The 18,503-nt window shown below is 38.6% G+C and overlaps 2 protein-coding genes across 2 annotated transcripts; both read left to right on the top strand.

Annotated features, from left to right (window-relative positions):
• Positions 1 to 4,969: 4,969 nt before the first annotated feature.
• On the top strand, positions 4,970 to 5,482 carry LOC145953320 (uncharacterized). The gene has a single exon (XM_083067261.1). It carries the CDS (start codon positions 4,970 to 4,972, stop codon positions 5,480 to 5,482), a length of 513 nt encoding a protein of 170 aa, XP_082923387.1.
• A 5,692-nt stretch (positions 5,483 to 11,174) lies between these two features.
• On the top strand, positions 11,175 to 17,433 carry LOC109793310 (putative peroxygenase 4). Its single transcript, XM_020352776.3, has 6 exons — positions 11,175 to 11,425; positions 11,559 to 11,666; positions 12,366 to 12,451; positions 15,777 to 15,871; positions 16,908 to 17,033; positions 17,145 to 17,433. Exons 1-6 carry the CDS (start codon positions 11,380 to 11,382, stop codon positions 17,290 to 17,292), a joined length of 609 nt encoding a protein of 202 aa, XP_020208365.1. The 5' UTR covers positions 11,175 to 11,379; the 3' UTR covers positions 17,293 to 17,433.
• The last annotated feature ends 1,070 nt before the right edge of the window (positions 17,434 to 18,503 follow it).

Below are 18,503 nucleotides of genomic sequence, written 5' to 3' on the forward strand. Positions count from 1 at the left end.
GAACTTAATTTGCATCCTTCCTTACAAGACAAAAAATAGTTTATATGAGTTTTCAGGATTTCACAAGACATTATCTTTTTATCTACCAAATAATATGTTTCAAAATTGTTTAGGATTTCCTTCTAGGTTATGCTTAGAAGAGGATCCTATTTCCACTTGTAGGGATTTTAATTTCAAAAGTTTAGTTTTCTTTGTTAGGATAGATGGAAGGATTCTTCTTAGGATCCACAGTCCATTTTCTTCACATTTTACCTCTTACACATGGTATGGTATGCATGTAGGTGATGATTCTTATTCCATGGATCCTCGTGATTTGAGGATAAATCTTTTTCAAGAGGGAGGAGATGATGGAATCATGCCTAGGAAGGCAAGGGGTGACACATTGAAAGAACCAAGAGGAATGGGCTAGACAGGAAGGTTTGGGCTAGTCAAGGCCCAATGGGCCCGATGGGCTTGGAAGGCCCAAGTTGAGATTCTCATGGGCCATATCTTGTTTTAGCTATTTTCCTTATGTCTTGTATATATCATGTTAGTATAGGTTTTCTATATTTTGGGTCTTGTGTTTTGGACCATCTAGGATAGCATTTTAGGTTATAGGCTTATTGGGCCTAGTTTTGGGCTTCATGGGCCTTTGGGCTTTTGGTACCCAATATTGGGCTCATTTTCATTCTTGTAATTTTTACTTTACATTGTATTTGCTTGGCCATTGTATTTAGGCCATTAGATTAGGATTATTGAGGGATTACTTAAATAGGTTCATTAGGCTAAACTAGATTTGATTTAGAAGGCATTTGAGTTGAATTTGGGATCGCATGGATGGTGCCACTTGTGGCTGAACATGTGCTTAGCCAAATCAACCCTAAATGCTTCCTAAATCAAATTAAGATGCATGAGAGCACCTAGATTCACGGACTTGCACATGGGAGTGAAGATTTGAATTCAAATTTCAAATTTGAATTCAAATCTTGGCGCCACATGTGGTGTTTGAATCTTGGCACCAAATGCTTCCCTAGCCGAGCCTATATATGCATGATCCTTAATAATTTGTATTCACTTTTGATTAATGAGAATTTTTGAGTTTCACTTCAGCCAAATTCTCTCCAGAGTCACTAAAATCTCACTAACCCGTCTTAGGAAAACCTCCATTCCTAAGCTTGAAAGTGAGCTTTCATTTGGATCTTTAGCTTGGATGCTTCCATCCTTAGCTTAGGGATTCTCTTACCATTCCATTCATCTTCTTCCATCCTTTAATCTGTAGCAAGCTCAAGGAAAAGGTCTTCATATGCGGAGAAGGTCACAAGAAGCAAGAATCAATCCTTTGCTTCAACCTTACTCCATCAAAAGGTCAAGGACTAGGCCTCAATCCTAATAAAAGACAAGAAAGAAAAACATTCAAATCCAAGGTAGGAGAAAAAAATAAGAGGAAAAATTGTCTTCAATGCTTTGCCTATAATGGTCACCCCTTCTAGGGTTCCTCTTAGTTAGAGACATGTCAAAGTAAAATTTAAAAGATCTATTTAAACTTAAGAATCAAAATAGGGTAAAACCTATTATAAGTAAAATACACAATAGGATGTTGCAACGTTCATCACATGCATGGCAAATATCACGGTCAAGGCATGTGAAGACAATTTTACCTCTTATTTTTTTCTCCTAGAAGGGGTGACCATTATAGGCAAAGCATTGAAGACAATTTTTCCTCTTATTTTTTTCTCCTACCTTGGATTTGAATGTTTTTCTTTCTTGTCTTTTATTAGGATTGAGGCCTAGTCCTTGACCTTTTGATGGAGTAAGGTTGAAGCAAAGGATTGATTCTTGCTTCTTGTGACCTTCTCCGCATATGAAGACCTTTTCCTTGAGCTTGCTACAGATTAAAGGATGGAAGAAGATGAATGGAATGGTAAGAGAATCCCTAAGCTAAGGATGGAAGCATCCAAGCTAAAGATCCAAATGAAAGCTCACTTTCAAGCCAGGACCATTCTTCGATAGCCTGTGTCGACGATCTCCCCTGGATATGGATGAACTTCGTGCCCGAGCTGCAAGGTACATTTAGATGGAAGAGCACTCCGCTTTTCGTGACCAGGCTCGTGGAAAATCACAGGCGAAGCCGAACCACGGCCACAAAGACAAGATGAAGGTCACCAATGGCAGCCAATTCAAGAAGGTTTTTAGGGCAAATAAAGGGGGGAGGTATGACTTCTACACCCCCCTAAACGCACCCCGAGTACACATCTTGGAGGAGGCCAACAATAAAAATCTGTTCACCCTGCCACCACCTAGACACAGTCCCAACAGTGTGGACAAATCCAAGCATTATCGGTATCATAGAAACTATGGCCACACAACCGAGGAGTGTCGCACACTCAGGGATCGCATAGAGGAACTCGTCTACAGGGGGCACCTCGGACAATACGTCCAACGGCAGCAAAGTCACAGAGGAGGCTACCACGGCCGAGGACGAGGCCGAGGTTCCGGGACTCACACAGACCAACCCTCTGGTTCTCAGCAAAACACTGGCAGCGTAGTGCAGGCCAAGGTGAGTCAGGACACAGGGTCAGCTCCCTTGCGAGGAGTTATCAACACAATTGCAGGTGGCTTCGCAGGGGGAGGCTCCAGCAGCTCGGCGTGCAAATGACATTTGCACAGCATCAACAACGTCCACTCTGTCACCTCAGCCCCACACCACAACACACCACCAATCACCTTCACCGACGACGACTACACTAGCATCTGTCCAAACTAGAATGATCCCATGGTCATCGCCGTAGAAGTCGCCAACTAGGAAGTCCACAAAATGTTGATCGACTAGGGAAGTTCGGCTGACGTCCTATACTGGCTGACGTTCCTAAGGTTAGACATCCCCCACTCCCTTATTCAACCTCACACAGAACCCCTAGTCGATTTTGCAGGCGAGCGAGTTCACACTCGAGGGTGCGTGGATCTGCTGACAACCTTCGGGACCCCTCTTGACTCAAGGAGGATCATGGTCAGATATCTCCTCGTGGAGGCCAACACATCCTATAACATCATCATCGACAGACCTACACTAAACCAGCTCGGAGCCGTAGTGTCTACCCCACACCTGACGATTAAGTTCCTAGAAGCAACGGCAAGATCGTCTCTGTCCGAGCAAATCAAAAGACAGCTTGACAATGTTATGCTGAAAGCTTGAAGGTCTCGCCATCCGAGGAGCGCCACAAAAGTAACCCTCCTACAGTAGCCCACATAGCCCAGGTTGACATCACTGACCTGGATCCAAGGTTGGAATCCCATTGATGAGCTTGATGACCTCCAGATCGATAAACTCCATGGACAGTGTACAAAGATAAGCCGTCAGCTAAACCCGGAGCTACGGTAGCAAATTGAAGCCGAAATCTCCAAGAACGCCGACCTTTTTGCATGGTCCAGCGCCGACATGCCAGGTATAGATGCTAACTTTATCTGTCACAGGTTGGCAATCCACAGAGAGGCAAAACCAGTAGCCTAGAAAAAATGGAAGGTCAGCGGTGAAAGGCGAGAAGCTATCATAGCCGAGACACAAAAGCTGCTAAATGCGGGCTTCATCCACGAGGTCAGGTACACCACGTGGCTGGAAAACGTGGTACTAGTCAAGAAGAACTCGGGGAAGTGGCGTATGTGCGTCGATTATACCGACCTTAACAAGGCGTGCCCCAAGGACTCATACCCCCTTCCGAGCATCGACAGGTTGGTTGACGGCACTTCCGGCCACGCCCTCCTCAGCTTCCTGGATGCTTACTCCGGGTACAACCAAATCATGATGTACCCACCAGACGAGGAGCATACAGCTTTCATCACCAACCACGCAAATTTTTGCTATCGCGTGATGCCCTTCGGCCTTAAAAATGCTAGAGTCACTTACCAACGTCTGATGGACAAGGTATTCCAGCAGCAAATTGGAAAGAACATGGAGGTGTACGTGGACGACATGGTCGTCAAGACATTGTCAACCGAGGCTCATGTCGTCGACTTGGCCGAGGTGTTCAGCTAGATCAGAAAACACAACATGCGCCTCAACCCAGAGAAGTGTGTCTTCGGCGTCCAGGGAGGTAAATTTCTTAGTTTCATGATCACCAGCAAGGGCATTGAAGCCAACCCGGAGAAATGCAAAGCCATTATCCAGATGTAGAGCCCCCAGACCGTGAAGGACGTCCAACGCCTGGCAGGAAGGTTAGTCTCCCTTTCCCGCTTCATCCCCAGGTTGGCAGAGAAAGTAGGGCCCATCTTAACCCTGCTGCGAAAGCCGAAGAACTTCGAGTGGACCAACCAATGCGAAGAGGCTTTCAAGAGCTTCAAAGTCTTCCTCACGACTCCACCAGTCCTTTAGAGGCCGGATCACCATGCCGACCTCCTCCTCTACCTGGCCGTGACAGAAGGTGCGATCAGCGCAGTCATAGTACAAAAGCACCAAAAAGTGCAAACACCGATCTATTTTATCAGACGAGTCCTTCAAGACACGGAAAAATAGTATTAGATGATCGAGAAGCTTGCACTAGCACTCGTCACCGCAGCTCGACGCCTTCGACCTTACTTTCAGAGTCACCAGGTGGTTGTCAAAATAGACTACCCGATCAAGCAGATCTTGAGAAAACCAGAGCTCGTCGGACAAATGATAGCATGGTCAGTAGAGCTGTTCGAGTTTGGCATCAAATATGAAAGTCGCGGCCCCTTGAAAGCTCAATACCTGGCATATTTCATGGCTGAACTCACCCCAACCTCGGCTGAGGAACAACAGGTATGGACTTTACACGTCGATGGATCCTCCAACTCTAAGGGTGGTGGTGCAGGTATCATTTTGGAGGGACCGAATAAGGTCACCATAGAGAAATCTCTCAAATTTGGCTTCAAGGTGACCAACAACCAAGCGGAATATGAAGCGCTTCTAGCAGGGCTGAGGTTGGCTCACGACCTCGGAGTGTAGAGAGTGAGTTGAAACAGCGACTCAAAGCTCATGGTGGAGCAACTCAGCGGGGCATACCAGACCAAGGACACCCTCCTGCAGAGGTACTTCTATACAGTATCCCAGAAGATCTCGTTCTTCGATGAGTTCATAATACACCATATACCCTGGGAGCAGAATGCCAGAGCCGACCTCCTATCCAAGCTCGCCAGCATAAAATGCCCCGGGCAACATCAGACCATCATACAGGAGACTCTAAATTCACCCAGCCTGGATGACAAGATTGTCAACGCTAATGACAGCGAAGACCAGGGATGGATGACGGGTATTTGGAACTACCTAAAGGACGGAACCCTACCCGAGGATAAAGATGAAGCTCGAAAGATGAGAGTGAGGTCAGCTAAGTTCATCATCGTCAAAGAAGAATTGTTTAAACGCGATATCTCTACTCCTTTGTTGAAATATTTAGCGGGGTCCCAAGCCACCTATGTCATCGAGGAGATCCACCGAGGGATATGTGGTATGCATTCTGGGGCCCGCTTGATGGCGACCAGAGTACTCTAGGCTGGATACTATTGGCCCACAATGAAGTCAGATTGCCAAGCTTACGTACAAAAGTGTAAGGAATGTCAACAGTTCGGCAACGTACATAGGCAACCGCCCGAACATCTCCACCAAATGATGTCACCGTTGCCTTTCGCCTAGTGGGGAATGGACATCCTCGGACCATTTCTCCCCGCAAAGGGTCAGCTTAAATTTCTCCTAGTGGCAATTGACTACTTCACCAAGTGGATCGAGGCATGTCCACTTGCTACGATCACTGCCAAGAATGTCCAGAAATTCACCTGGAAAAGCATCATCTGCAGGTTTGGCATCCCGTATTCTCTCGTCACCGATAATGGCAGATAGTTCATTGCACAGAGCTTCAAAGACTTCCTCCGAGAGCTCAGAATTAAACATCTCCCAACCTCGGTGGAGCATCCCCAAACCAATGGGCAAGCCAAAGTCGCGAACAAGGTAATCCAAGAACTCAAGAAGCGGCTAGGAAGCGCCAAGGGACAATGGGTCGACGAGCTCCCTAGCATCCTATGGGCATACCACTGTACCCCCCAGTCAACAACGCAAGAAACGCCTTACAGACTGACTTTTGGAGCTGATGCCATGATCCTAGTGGAGGTCGGCGAGACGTCTCATCGACATCGTGTCTTCGACAATGAGCAAAACGCTCAAGAAGTGACGGTCAACCTTGACCTAATTGACGAGCTCAAAGAGGAAGCTCGGATCCATGAGGAAGCCTGCAAAATTTGGGCTTCTAGAAGATATAACACGCAGATCCGACCTCGCTCTTTCCGGGTCGGCGACCTAGTATGGTGACTACTAGGAGAAGCACGAAGAGACTCGTCAGAAGGGAAGCTCGCGCCTAACTAGGATGGCCCATTTCGGGTCACAAAAGATTTAGAAAATGGGGCGTACCGACTAGAAGAGCTCAGCGGCAAAGTCATCCCACGAACTTGGAATGTCACGCATCTCAAGTTTTACTTTAGTTGAAAATGTGCAAATGGGTCGTGCACTCTTTTCCCGACTCAATCTTTTGTCCCAAAAAACAAAAAAAAATGGGTTTTGGCTGAGAGGGTTTTTAACGAGGCACACCCACAACATCAATAAAAGTGACTCATTCCACTCATATTCTCTTAATTTTACACCGTATTGGCAAAAATCATACCATGACAAGCCAAGGTCGAATTCGAACCTTGGCACGAATCACTTTACGCTAAGCCAAGGTCGAATTCTAACCTTGGTGCAAATCACTTTACGCTAAGCCAAGGTCGAATTCGAACCTTGGTACGAATCACTTTACGCTAAGCCAAGGTCGAATTCGAACCTTGGCACGAATCATTTTATCTTAAGCCAAGGTCGAATTCGAACCTTGGCACGAATCATTTTATCTTAAGCAAGGTCGAATTCGAACCTCGGCGCGAATTACATTATGACAAGCCAAGGTCGAATTCGAACCATGTTACAAACTACACTAGGCTAAGCCAAGGTTGAATTCGAACCTTGGTGCGAATCACTCTACGCTAAGCCAAGGTCGAATTCAAACCTTGGTGCGAATCACTTTATGCTAAGCCAAGGTCGAATTCGAACCTTGGTGCGAATCACTTTATGTTAAGCCAAGGTCGAATTCGAACCTTCGTGTGAATTACTTTATGCCAAGCCAAGGTCGAATTCGAACCTTGGTGCGAGAGACTTCCCCCAAAAACACAAAATACAGAACGAGTTTCGAGCGTGTTTTCGAACCTCAAAAACAGGCTACAACTAAGCCTAGAATTCAATCTCGATCGCAAAACCAAGGGTCAAAATAGAACCACCAAAAGCGCAAGATGAAAACTCAGAACAATATATACACAACAAGTTTGTCAATACAGAGCAAGAGTTCAGAAAGCAAGAAAAATGGAACTAAATAAACTAAAGCTATTACAAAAAGTAGCCTAGGCAGTCGTGTTCTCGCTCGAGCTGTCAGCAAGGTCGTCCTCTTTCACCAGCCGCCTAGCTCGCACATCTTTCTCCACATGCATAGTAGAGAGATGACCCCAGGTGCAAGCAACCTCGCCTGACGAGCTGCCTTGACAAAGCCTTTCTTATGCTCCAACAAAATAGCTCGCTCAGTCTCGTCGAGCTTCCTCTCCAACCCCGCCTTAGCCTCAGCCATCTTTTTAAGGTTCGCCCTTAGAGCTGCGACCTCCTCTTCCTTGCCACCAAGAAGCACCTCGTCACAGAGATGCCTCTCAGCTGCTTCTGCCAATTTGGCCTTCAACGTCGAAACCTCGTCTTCAAGGGAGCGCACTTGACCCCGAGAGGAATTGGAGAGCTCTTGAAGCTCGCCGACCTGGGCAGCGTAGACCTCGTTAGCCCTCAAAGAAATCTCCAAAGACTTCTGAGTCTATGCGAGATTCCTCCCCGTGGCTTGTAGCTCGGCCTGATTCTTCTTTACCGCCTCGCTCAGAGCGGCCCCAAGGCCCGGTTCTCCTCCTCCAGCAGCTGAACTCGGCTTCTAGCACTCTCGAGCTCCCCTTGCAGTTTCGACCACTTGTGCTTCCAATGGTCCACAATGGTGATCGATCTCTACATGAAGACCTCCGCAGAATCTAGGCTCTCCACTAGCCCGACCTTCTCGATCATCGCCTTATCAGTCGAGCGAAGCGAGCCCCTCGGGTAGAAGGTCTCGGCGGTCACCTTCGAACTCCACATTGAGTCCACATCCGATGACGCGCTCACGTGGTCCAACCTCGTCAAGGGGCGACCAACGTCAAAGCGCTGAGCGATGAACTTCCCCTTGGGAGCCCCTGTCAGAGGAGGAGGCGGCAGCGTAGTGGCTGCAGGATTTGACGTTGGAGCCCTAGAGTTCGGCTCTTCTTCGTGGGCCTCGCCGGGAGTTGAGATAGGCGCCGTCTGCGCAGCGGCGGAGGCATTCAGCCCTAGCGCCTCCGAGCTCGGTTCCACTCGGGCCTCGGCAGAAGTTGGCTCAGGCCCCGCCTACACACAACACAAAACAAAATTTCCCCTAAGTTACAAGACAAGAAAGTCACACAACAGGGAAAAGAAACAATAAGCAACAAGAAAGACACCAACCTGCACCTCACGAGCAACCTCCTCCGCGGTGGCTCTAGACGGTCCCCCAGGCAGAGGGCTCCCTGTTAGGTCGACCGGATCGGCGTTACCAACCTTGGAGGTCACCTCTTCAGCATCACGAGGGGCGGAGGTCCCCCCGACCTCCTTCCCTCCCCTCTTCCTTTTCCTGCGAGTTTCAAGAGGAGCAACCTCCTCCTCGAGAGGCTCCGGGACCTCGATCTCAGCAACATTGTAGCGAGCTTTCAGCTCGCGCCACTTGCTTTTCCTCATGATACCTGCAAGCACAAAAATCCAACATATAAGAAAAAGAAAACGAAAGAAGCCTTGACAACTAAGGATGACGAGGTAATCACTCTCTAAACCCCTCTCCTTGTACGCCAAATTAGCAAGCGACAGAACGAGCTTGCAATCCAAAGGACGAGGAAGCATGGTCAAATCAGCAATGACAGCAGTATCCGAGGTCGTCAACTGAAGATTGGCTGACCCGTTGAACTTGATCGGATCCTGCTGCCAATAAAGAGGGAACCTCGGGAACCCACCAAAGTGGAATACCTCATCTTTTAACGGGTCGACCTCCTTGGGTAAAACTCGGAAGAACTCCTGTTTGAAGCCCTTATACGAATTGGAGTAAAGCGAGAATAATCCCCCGACCCTCCCATTCAACGACACCCACCCTAGGGGAGGGTCACCCAACTTCAACTGGTAAAAATGGAGAAACGCGGGCAGTGACAACCCTATCCCCAAGGTGGAGCATAGGACTTTAAAAGCCCTCAAAAAACCCCAACTATTGGGGAGCAGCTGGCAAGGAGCCGCGTTGATAAAATTCAAAAAATCACACTCGAATTAAGTAAAGGGTAGGCTTACACCCAAATCCCTAAAAAAACACTGGTACACATAGAAAAAGGGGGGATTAGAGGTACCCCCCATGTACACACGCTCGCCGGGCTGGCAAGGCTCGAGCCGGATGAGCTTGGAAATGGATCCTTGGCAGATCCTATGCGATTTCCATATCGCATTGACCTCAAGAAACGATTTAAAGACACTCTGAAACTCTTCGACGTCCCCTTGGACCCACTGATAGCCCGGGACAGTGATGGCGGGGTGGGAATCTTTAGGGTTATTCCCACCCCTTTTCTTTTCAGCGGCAGCCGTCTCGTCGGCCACTGCTCTGTCGCGCGCCTTTCCCTTGCCCTTGGCCGGCGCAGAAGGTGCGGCACCACTATTACCGGCCATCAAGAATAGAAAAGGCTAGAAAAAGGAGGAAGACGAAGAAAGAAGAAGAGGGAGACCGACGGGGAGAAAGAACGAGGAGGAAGGTAGAGCAGGGGAAGTACCTGGTACTCCTCAGATAATGACCTTAATGGCAACTCGATTGTCGGAAACAGCGACGGCAGGGCACAACGGAGCCACTAAGAGAAAACGGAGACGAAGGTCAGTGATGGAGAGAAGAGCGTATGAGAAAAGCCAAAGAAAGGAAAATGAAACGTGTGTATAGAGGAGAGGGAAAAGGGTTTTCAAACGGAAACGTGAACGGACGTGGCACGGGCAGAGAAACAACAAAAATAATGGGCATTAAATGAAGCCCATTATGATGGGTACAGCCATCATTACAAAACCGTCAGTGCCCATTAACACGCCGCCCACACGTTTCGGAGAACGAGGTGACGGTTATGACACATGACATCAAGACAGAGGAGCGTACGCGAAAAGTCACGACCCTTCACCGAGTTCGATATTAACTCTTCGACCCACGGTCTTCAGAACTGGGGGGGCTAGTATACTATCTGTACCGTGAAGCCGAGCTCGAGCTCGGTATCATAGATTGACATCAGACGCGCGTTATACAACATCGGTCAAGACAAAGGCCCATTATCTTATCAGACCGTAATTGATCTCAGGCCCAAAGCCTAGAGAAACCTTAATTCACACTAAGATACGTGCATTACTTATACGAGACCCATACATCCACAAACACTAACTTTAGCATCGAAGTCTCTTTTACAGGTACCAATCCCACCTTGGAATAGCAAGCGTACCCAGTAAAGGAAGCTCACTAATCTTGCGCAGTAAATCGTCCTTACGACCGATCTCCGGTAAGAGCAATTATAAAATTACTAAATTAAATATAAATAATAAAAAAAGACAAACATAAAAAAAAAACAAATAATAACAATCGTGGAAGTCAAGTCTAGATAATCCGACATCTATGTTTGTAAAAAATAAAATAAAATAAAATAACGATATAGAGAACTCGTGTCAAGGGAATTGAGGATTTTGGAAGAAAAAAAATAGTTTCGAAAGAAATAAAGCTGAAGTGTGACATAAAGAAATATTTAAATAAAAAATCATAATATAATATATAATAAATTTTCTCCTTCTCTATACAATTAATTTTCTTAAATGACTCAATCCTTTGGATTTACTTCCTTTTATCGTAATCTCTAGGTTGATGGTTAAGAAAAGAAAATCTCTAGATTGATTATTAAAAAAAGAGCATCTCTAAATTAAATTTCCTTTTTATATTCAATTTGAATAGACCCTCTAACATGTTGTGCTAAACTTCTTAATATGGAATATAATGAATTAGGATAGGATTCCGTGTGAAGGCAAAGGTATCTCACCTTGCTTTCTCTCATGACCAAAACACATGCTTTGCCATGCTTATATAACAGACCTAACACCCCCAATGTGTGTGCACTATGCTAATTCTCATCATATCACAATTCTTGTTCATATAAAAAAGGTTCTTTTCCCCATCTTTGTCTCCATTCTTTCTCATCCATACTTTCTCCTCACTACTCTAGATCTCTCTCTTTTCCCATCAAACATCCATGGCTACCCTCTCTTCTACTACAAATCAGACCAACAACCATGAGGGTAACAAAATAATTTGACCCCTTTGTGTTTTTAGTTTATTTTGTGCCCCTTTTCTCTATGGATACTAACTTGGTCACTGTTTATCTTCTATCTTTGTACCCACTTTCGATTGATTCGTGAATTTAACGCACAGTTGATGGGAAACCAATTCCTCATCACGATCAAAACGTTCTGCAAAAGCACGCAGGGTTCTTCGACAGGAACCACGATGGTGTCATTTACCCATGGGAGACATTCCAAGGTTTATTTAATAATTTCCTCCATGCCTGTGTTTTTTTCTTGCTCGGGTTAACATGTTTTCATCTTGTTTAAGGATTTATTAAGATAATTAAAATATTTTTGCTAGAGATCTAACAATGAGTAGTAATATAACAAAAATAGAATATCTAAAGTAAGGATAATCCTAATTTTATAAGATAATTTCTATAAAATTGAGTTAGATCCAACTTCATTTTCCTAAAATAATAGCAATTATTATTCATAGATGTCCCGCTTATATATTTATTGATATCTTAAATATTTTAATTAAAGAATCATTATTATGTTATTTACAAATATTCATTATTAACAAAAAAGGCATATGCTAATGATATTACATCAACTAATAACATCCAAAATAGAACGTTTCTAAAAAAAAATAATGTATATAACTAAAAAATTCTTAAAATATTTTCATTTTTTTTGGTAGAAGATATTTTTTTTCTTATAAATTAAAATTTGTTTAGAAAAATGAATATAAAAGAACTTCTAAGAATTTGCTTATGTGAATACATGAATAAATTAATCTTCATTTTTTTTTTCTGTCAAGGGTGTTTTGGATATATATGTCTTGAATCATTTAAACTTCAGTTAATAATAATAAAATAAAAAAATGAACAAGAATTGTGATGAATCGATGAATTTTATGTTATTTGGTATGTGATGGTGTATTTAATTGCAGGATTTCGCGCAATAGGTTGTGGGGTCTTGTTATCGACCGTTGCGGCAATTTTCATCAATGGCGGTCTCAGTCAGAAAACTCGCCCGGTATTTCTCTCTTACGCACGCATCCTTCATCTTCCTTTTTTCTCTTCATTCAATGTGTAAAGTGAACCATCACAAATTCACAATTAGAGGGGTTTATTAATTGAATTTAATTTACTTAATATGCCACTTTATTAACACAAATTATCCTATTTAAAAGGAAAACACAAAACAGATAACCAACCAAATGGAACAGGGGAAAAGGGCAACACATGCTTTCCACATAAATGGCACGTCTTTTAATAAAAGTAAAAAAAAAAAGGTAAAAACAATTAACTTGTCTTTATCATGTAATAGTTCACAAAGACTTGTGATTTACACCAAATTTAATTATTAAGGATATTATTCATGATACCTTTTGTCAACAAATACATATTTACAATAAGACTTATGCCATTTCATTTAACCATAGAAAACAAATACATATTTTGTAATTTTCTTCAACGATTTTTATAAGCGAAAGCTTTCCAAAAATTATTTTCTTTTCAAATTTTTTTTCTGTAAATGAAAATTGTGGCACGGTTGTATAATTCTGTTTGTTTATTAAACTTAATTTCTCTTCATTCAAGAGTTCGATTTTAGTTTATAGCATTTTAGTTTTAATATAATTAAATGCAGATTTTTTTCGTATCTTATGATAAAAAGTTATCAAATTAAATACAGAATAATCCTATAATATGAAATTTGATAGAATTTTCTAATAACTTTTTCATATGAATCATTATAAAATTTCAATAGTTATACTAAACCCTGGATTTCATATAAAAGAATTGATTTTCTTCCTTAAATTTTATATTAGAAATTAAATATGAAATATTTAGAATCACATGAAGGGAATAATTAAAGTTTAGTGAAGGTGTGTGAAAACTTAAAAGAGCAATCTAGTAAAATAAAGAAAGGAAAAAGTGCAACATGTCCACGACATGCCATCTGTTAACTTATCTGGAAATGTTGTGCTCCAAGAACCTTGGGTTGTTGGCAACAATTTTTTTTTATTATTTTAATTTCACTTTTTGATTACTATACTATTTTTAAAATCAGATTTTGATTCCTTTCCTCTTTTTGCCCTTCAATTTTTATGATTCTACTATTATATTTTTTTTCATAATTTTAATTTATCAGTTAATTTAACGTTTAATAATTAACGTGGAAGGGAAGGAAAGTACAGCATCAACATTGATGTGACAGTGCATGCATATAAAACTCTTGTTTATATTTTATTTATGTCTATATTTTAAGAGGAGGAAAGATGAATTTAACATGCTGTCAATAGTTTTATTTATGTCGATTAATAAAAAATATTATTAATAAAAATTTTACATTAATTATTATAAAAATTAATATACATAGCAGCCTATAAATGTTTTAAATTGTCCAAATGCATGAATTATTAATTTATAAAAGATTCTGCAGATACTTGGAGTTAGCTTTGCTTTTCAGCAGAATAAAGCTTGTCACTGATGCCATCTTTTTTCCTTTATAGTAAATAATAGTTTTTGTTTTGTCCTAGTTTTTGTTTACTATAACTTTTGCTTCACATTATATAGAGGATTCATTTGGAGGATTCATATGCTAGTGCAAGGATTTCAAAATAAAAATTATCCTTAATATTATAATAATATTAACAAAATTTGAATATGAGACTTTATGTATACTAGTCCTTTTTAAAATAATATAAATTTAACTTAGTATTATAAGTTAAATATGAAAATAACATATTTAAAAATTTTATTATTTGATATGAAATTTGAAAGTTATCAATATTTTTTAAGACAAAAATCAGATTGTTGCGTATTAATTTATTGATGAAACCCAATTTCTTTTTTTTCTTATCATGATAATCTTTTAATTCACTTGATTAAAAATTAATCTCGATCATGATATTATAGTCACTAATTTAATAAAATTTTGCACGTCTAACCTAAATCAAACACAAATATTTTACTTATATAAATCGTGCTCATAATATGAGTTACTAACTACTGCTTCAACCCATTTTAGATGTAGAAGCATGTGAATCCCATATACTAATTATTAAAGAGTGTTAGTTTTTGTTGGATCACAAAATTTAATCAATATAAAGCTATTTTTAAATTAAATACTATACTTCTTTTCGAAGACAAAAAAAAAAAAAAAAAAAAAAAAAAAAGATGTGGGATGCAAGTGAACCCCAAAACGACAAGAGAAAACAGTCACTGTCAGGAGTGGTTTCATGAATAAATTCAAAAAAAAAAAAAATTGACAGGTCAAAATATTTTTTTTTATAAAACACTAATTATCTGACAAAAGTAAAAGAGCAGTTAGAAAAGTTATAAAAATAATTGAATGCTGAATTATTGACATCAACGTTATGAAATTTTAAGTTGAAATGACGAATTAGAAATTCCTTTCTTCGCCGGGAATGAAGAGTTATTATTACTCTTTTCCATAATCTTACGTAGTTTTTTTCCCCCTTCTTTTATTAAAAATAGTAATTAAATGTTTAGAATCTTATAGGTGGTCGGTGCTTTTAGGAAAGAGATATATAAAATAGAAAAAGATGAAGAAACTAGTACATAATGCTAATATTTTACGATACTCATGCATGTTTTATTGTATAATTGAATTTTATAATAAATTGTATATAAATAAATATTATATTTGAATATATAAATTATATTGAAAATTAATATACCCAAATATTTTTAAAATAAAAATTATATTTTAGATTTATGACAAATATTTTATATTATAAAAAATTACTTTTATTTATTAATATTTTATTTAAAATATTAATATTTAATTTATAAATAATTATGATAAATAAAAATCGAATTAGATATGAAGTTAAAAAAAAAATTACAAATTCTTTCATTAAAGGAAATTTTTTAAAAATACTTTCAAATGGGATAAAGACTTGTTATTAATATATAAGAGTTAATTTTTGTAAAATAATTATTTATTAATATATTTTGGCCTGTAAAATAATTAGGACAATGCTTCTTATGAAAAGGAGAGTGTAATTGATACGACTAGAAATGAAGAAAACTTCTAAAGAAAAAAAAATGAAATAGAGAAAAGATAGAAGAAAACTAATATATGTTTATATTTATTGCTTAAGAAAAGGAAATAAAATGAAAGAACATATATTTTATCTTGTAAATTTTGTGATTACAATTCTAAAATATGGCTGAATGCTTTTTAAGCCTGAAATAAATATTTAATGACCTTTCTTTCAGGAGGATATTTATTTCATTTTTTTATTAAAAAAAAAAAAAAGAAGAGAGGATAAATATTTATTGTGTATTGACATTATATTAACTCGGCTCTGGATTTCTATATGGTGTAGGGCAAGTTTCCTTCTATATTGCTACCAATTGAAGTTAAAAACATCCAGAGAGGCAAACATGGAAGTGACTCTGGTGTCTATGATAGTGAAGGAAGGTAGATATTTTATGTGCCTGCTGTCATATCTGTTCTAATTTTTCCAGATATAAAACAACCACTAAAAGCTAATACTAATCCATCATTAGTTTGGATAAGACTGATAATTTTTCATTATAAAAGCCATACATTATCCTCATTTATAAAGGATTTATTTTGAAAGTGATAAAAAAAAAGGTATCCTTTACTTGTGTTTGTCCTTTTCTGATTTTAGTTTTTATTTACAAAATTTTCACCTTATTTTTAATTGTTCTCATTCTCAAATATTTGTATTTTTGAAACAAAAGAGAAAATAAAATGAAAAGTAATTTCTAGTGTTTTCTGTACAAATCTTTTGAGAATAGGAAGAAAAAAAAATCAAAATAATGGCAATTTTATGACTAAAAAGTTAAAACGGAAAATAAAAACAGAAGTAAACGGGACCTTAGTTGAAAATATAGTTTAAATATTTATTTGATCTTTATGGCATGGTTTCATAATTTTATATTTGAGTTTTAATAGTTAAAATTATATTTTTTTTCGGCTTCTTATACATACTTTTAGGTTTTTCCTTCCTTTTAACTTACAAATGATAAGGACTAAAACAAAATAAAAATGATATAAAATCTATTTGGATAAACTTATAAAATATACTTTTTAGGAAAAAAGAAATAAAACAAGAAGCTTCTTCATAAGATATATAAAAGAATTTCTACCAATTACCTTATGAAAAAATTCATTTCATTTATCCTTCTTATTTTTTTCTTTCTAAATCTGCTTCTGAAATAGCCTATTTAAATAAACTCGTATATAAAAATAAGAAATAAAATTATCTAAATTATAGAAACAAAACGATAAAATTTGTGAAACTATAAAAATCAAGTGGGTATTTAAATTGGAAAATAATTTCTTGTAGGAAATTGAGATGCCTTAATTTTCAATTCACCTTTCAATTGCTAACCTGACTTCATAACTTGTAAAGCACTCAAATAATTTCAAACCATAATGTCCATATATATACAATCTGTTTACTTAATTAATTGGCTGTGACTTTTAGGTTTGTTGCATCAAAATTTGAAGAAATTTTCAGCAAGCATGCTCGAACACATCCAGAGGCTTTAACATCTGATGAATTGATGGGGATGCTTAAGGCCAATAGAGAGCCTAAGGATTACGGTGGATGGTATAACGATTTTGTCACTCATACTAATACTATATAATACACAAATTAAATACTGAGTGAGTTTTGTTAATGATGATAATATATTATATATGTTGTTACCATTTGATGCAGGTTTGCTAGCTACACTGAGTGGAAGATTCTAGATGTTCTTGCCAAAGACAAGGATGGTTTACTTCACAAAGAGACTATTAGAGCGGTTTATGATGGAAGCCTGTTTGAAAAAATGGAAAAGGAGCACTCAGAAAAGAAGAACAAATGAATATATATACAGATTGATATGAATTGTGTTGGGACATGAATCTTAATTTGTGAATGTCTTGTGTCGGGTGTATGAACTTAAGGTATACAAATTCTCAAGTGTTGATGAATGTGAATGATATTTTCTTTATTTGTTTAGAAAGTGTTAATTGTAATATTTTCACTGTGTTTTTATGGTCAAATGTCTCCTATAGTTTGGTTAATGTTAAAAGAAAAACTCTTACCATATATACTCCTTCAATACTTTTTTTAGCACTTTTGATCTCAAAATCTAATGTTCAAAGAAATCTTTCTGTCCCTAAATGGTAGGGGTGATATCTAGAAATGGTTTATTAAATGCACCTTACGTGAACTTATATGATGTTATGGAAAAAATTAATAGTCAAGATGAAATATAAAAGAGAGTTGAGAAATAAAATAGATGAGACAATGATTTATCTGGATTCAATCATTATCACTATAGAAGATTCACGAATCATACCCAAATGTCTGTTTTGAAATTTACGTATCGTTGTGCATTCAATTTCTTTTTTAATTAAAGCATGTTGGATACCGCCAAAGAGGTGAGATATATGTATCCACCACGCATCTAAACGTTCTCGTATTAGATACGTATCTCAAAATACGAGCCAAAGTTTAACGTATCCGCGGTAACTATCATGAACAATCTATAACGATATTAAGCGGAATATATCCATTTTTTAAGGATAAATATATTTTTTGTTTTATTTTATTTTTTTTCACTAATTTATATTTAAGAATAAAATTTCCTCTTTAAAAATTATAATTACTCACTTTTTTGTTTTACAAAAAATACTCATTTGTTTTACTTTTACAAAGACACGAATTACCGTTTTTTCTATTAATGGAGAAGTGTTGACGGTGTCTTGAAGAGTGCATTGCAAATAGAGATGATAACGAAACAAAACAAGTATGGATTTTACTTTCCTCGTTCCTGTTTCTGTTGCTTATACTCATTTTCGTCTCTATACTCGACATGTATGAGATTTGTGTCTGCAATCATGACGAGTATGAGATTTATGTCTTCATCTCCATCTTATCAAGTATCGGGTATATGTGTATCTGTCTTGTACCCATTTAAAAATTAATTAAATATTTTTTAAAAGGAAATTTGAAAAAAATAAGAACTTCAACATAGAGTAACAATTACAAATACATTAATTAAGTTTCACTTTACATTAAATTTAAAAT

Source organism: Cajanus cajan, chromosome 11 (genome assembly GCF_000230855.2).
Source record: "Cajanus cajan strain Asha chromosome 11, NIPB_CcT2T_4, whole genome shotgun sequence".
NCBI classification, from domain to species: domain Eukaryota; kingdom Viridiplantae; phylum Streptophyta; class Magnoliopsida; order Fabales; family Fabaceae; genus Cajanus; species Cajanus cajan.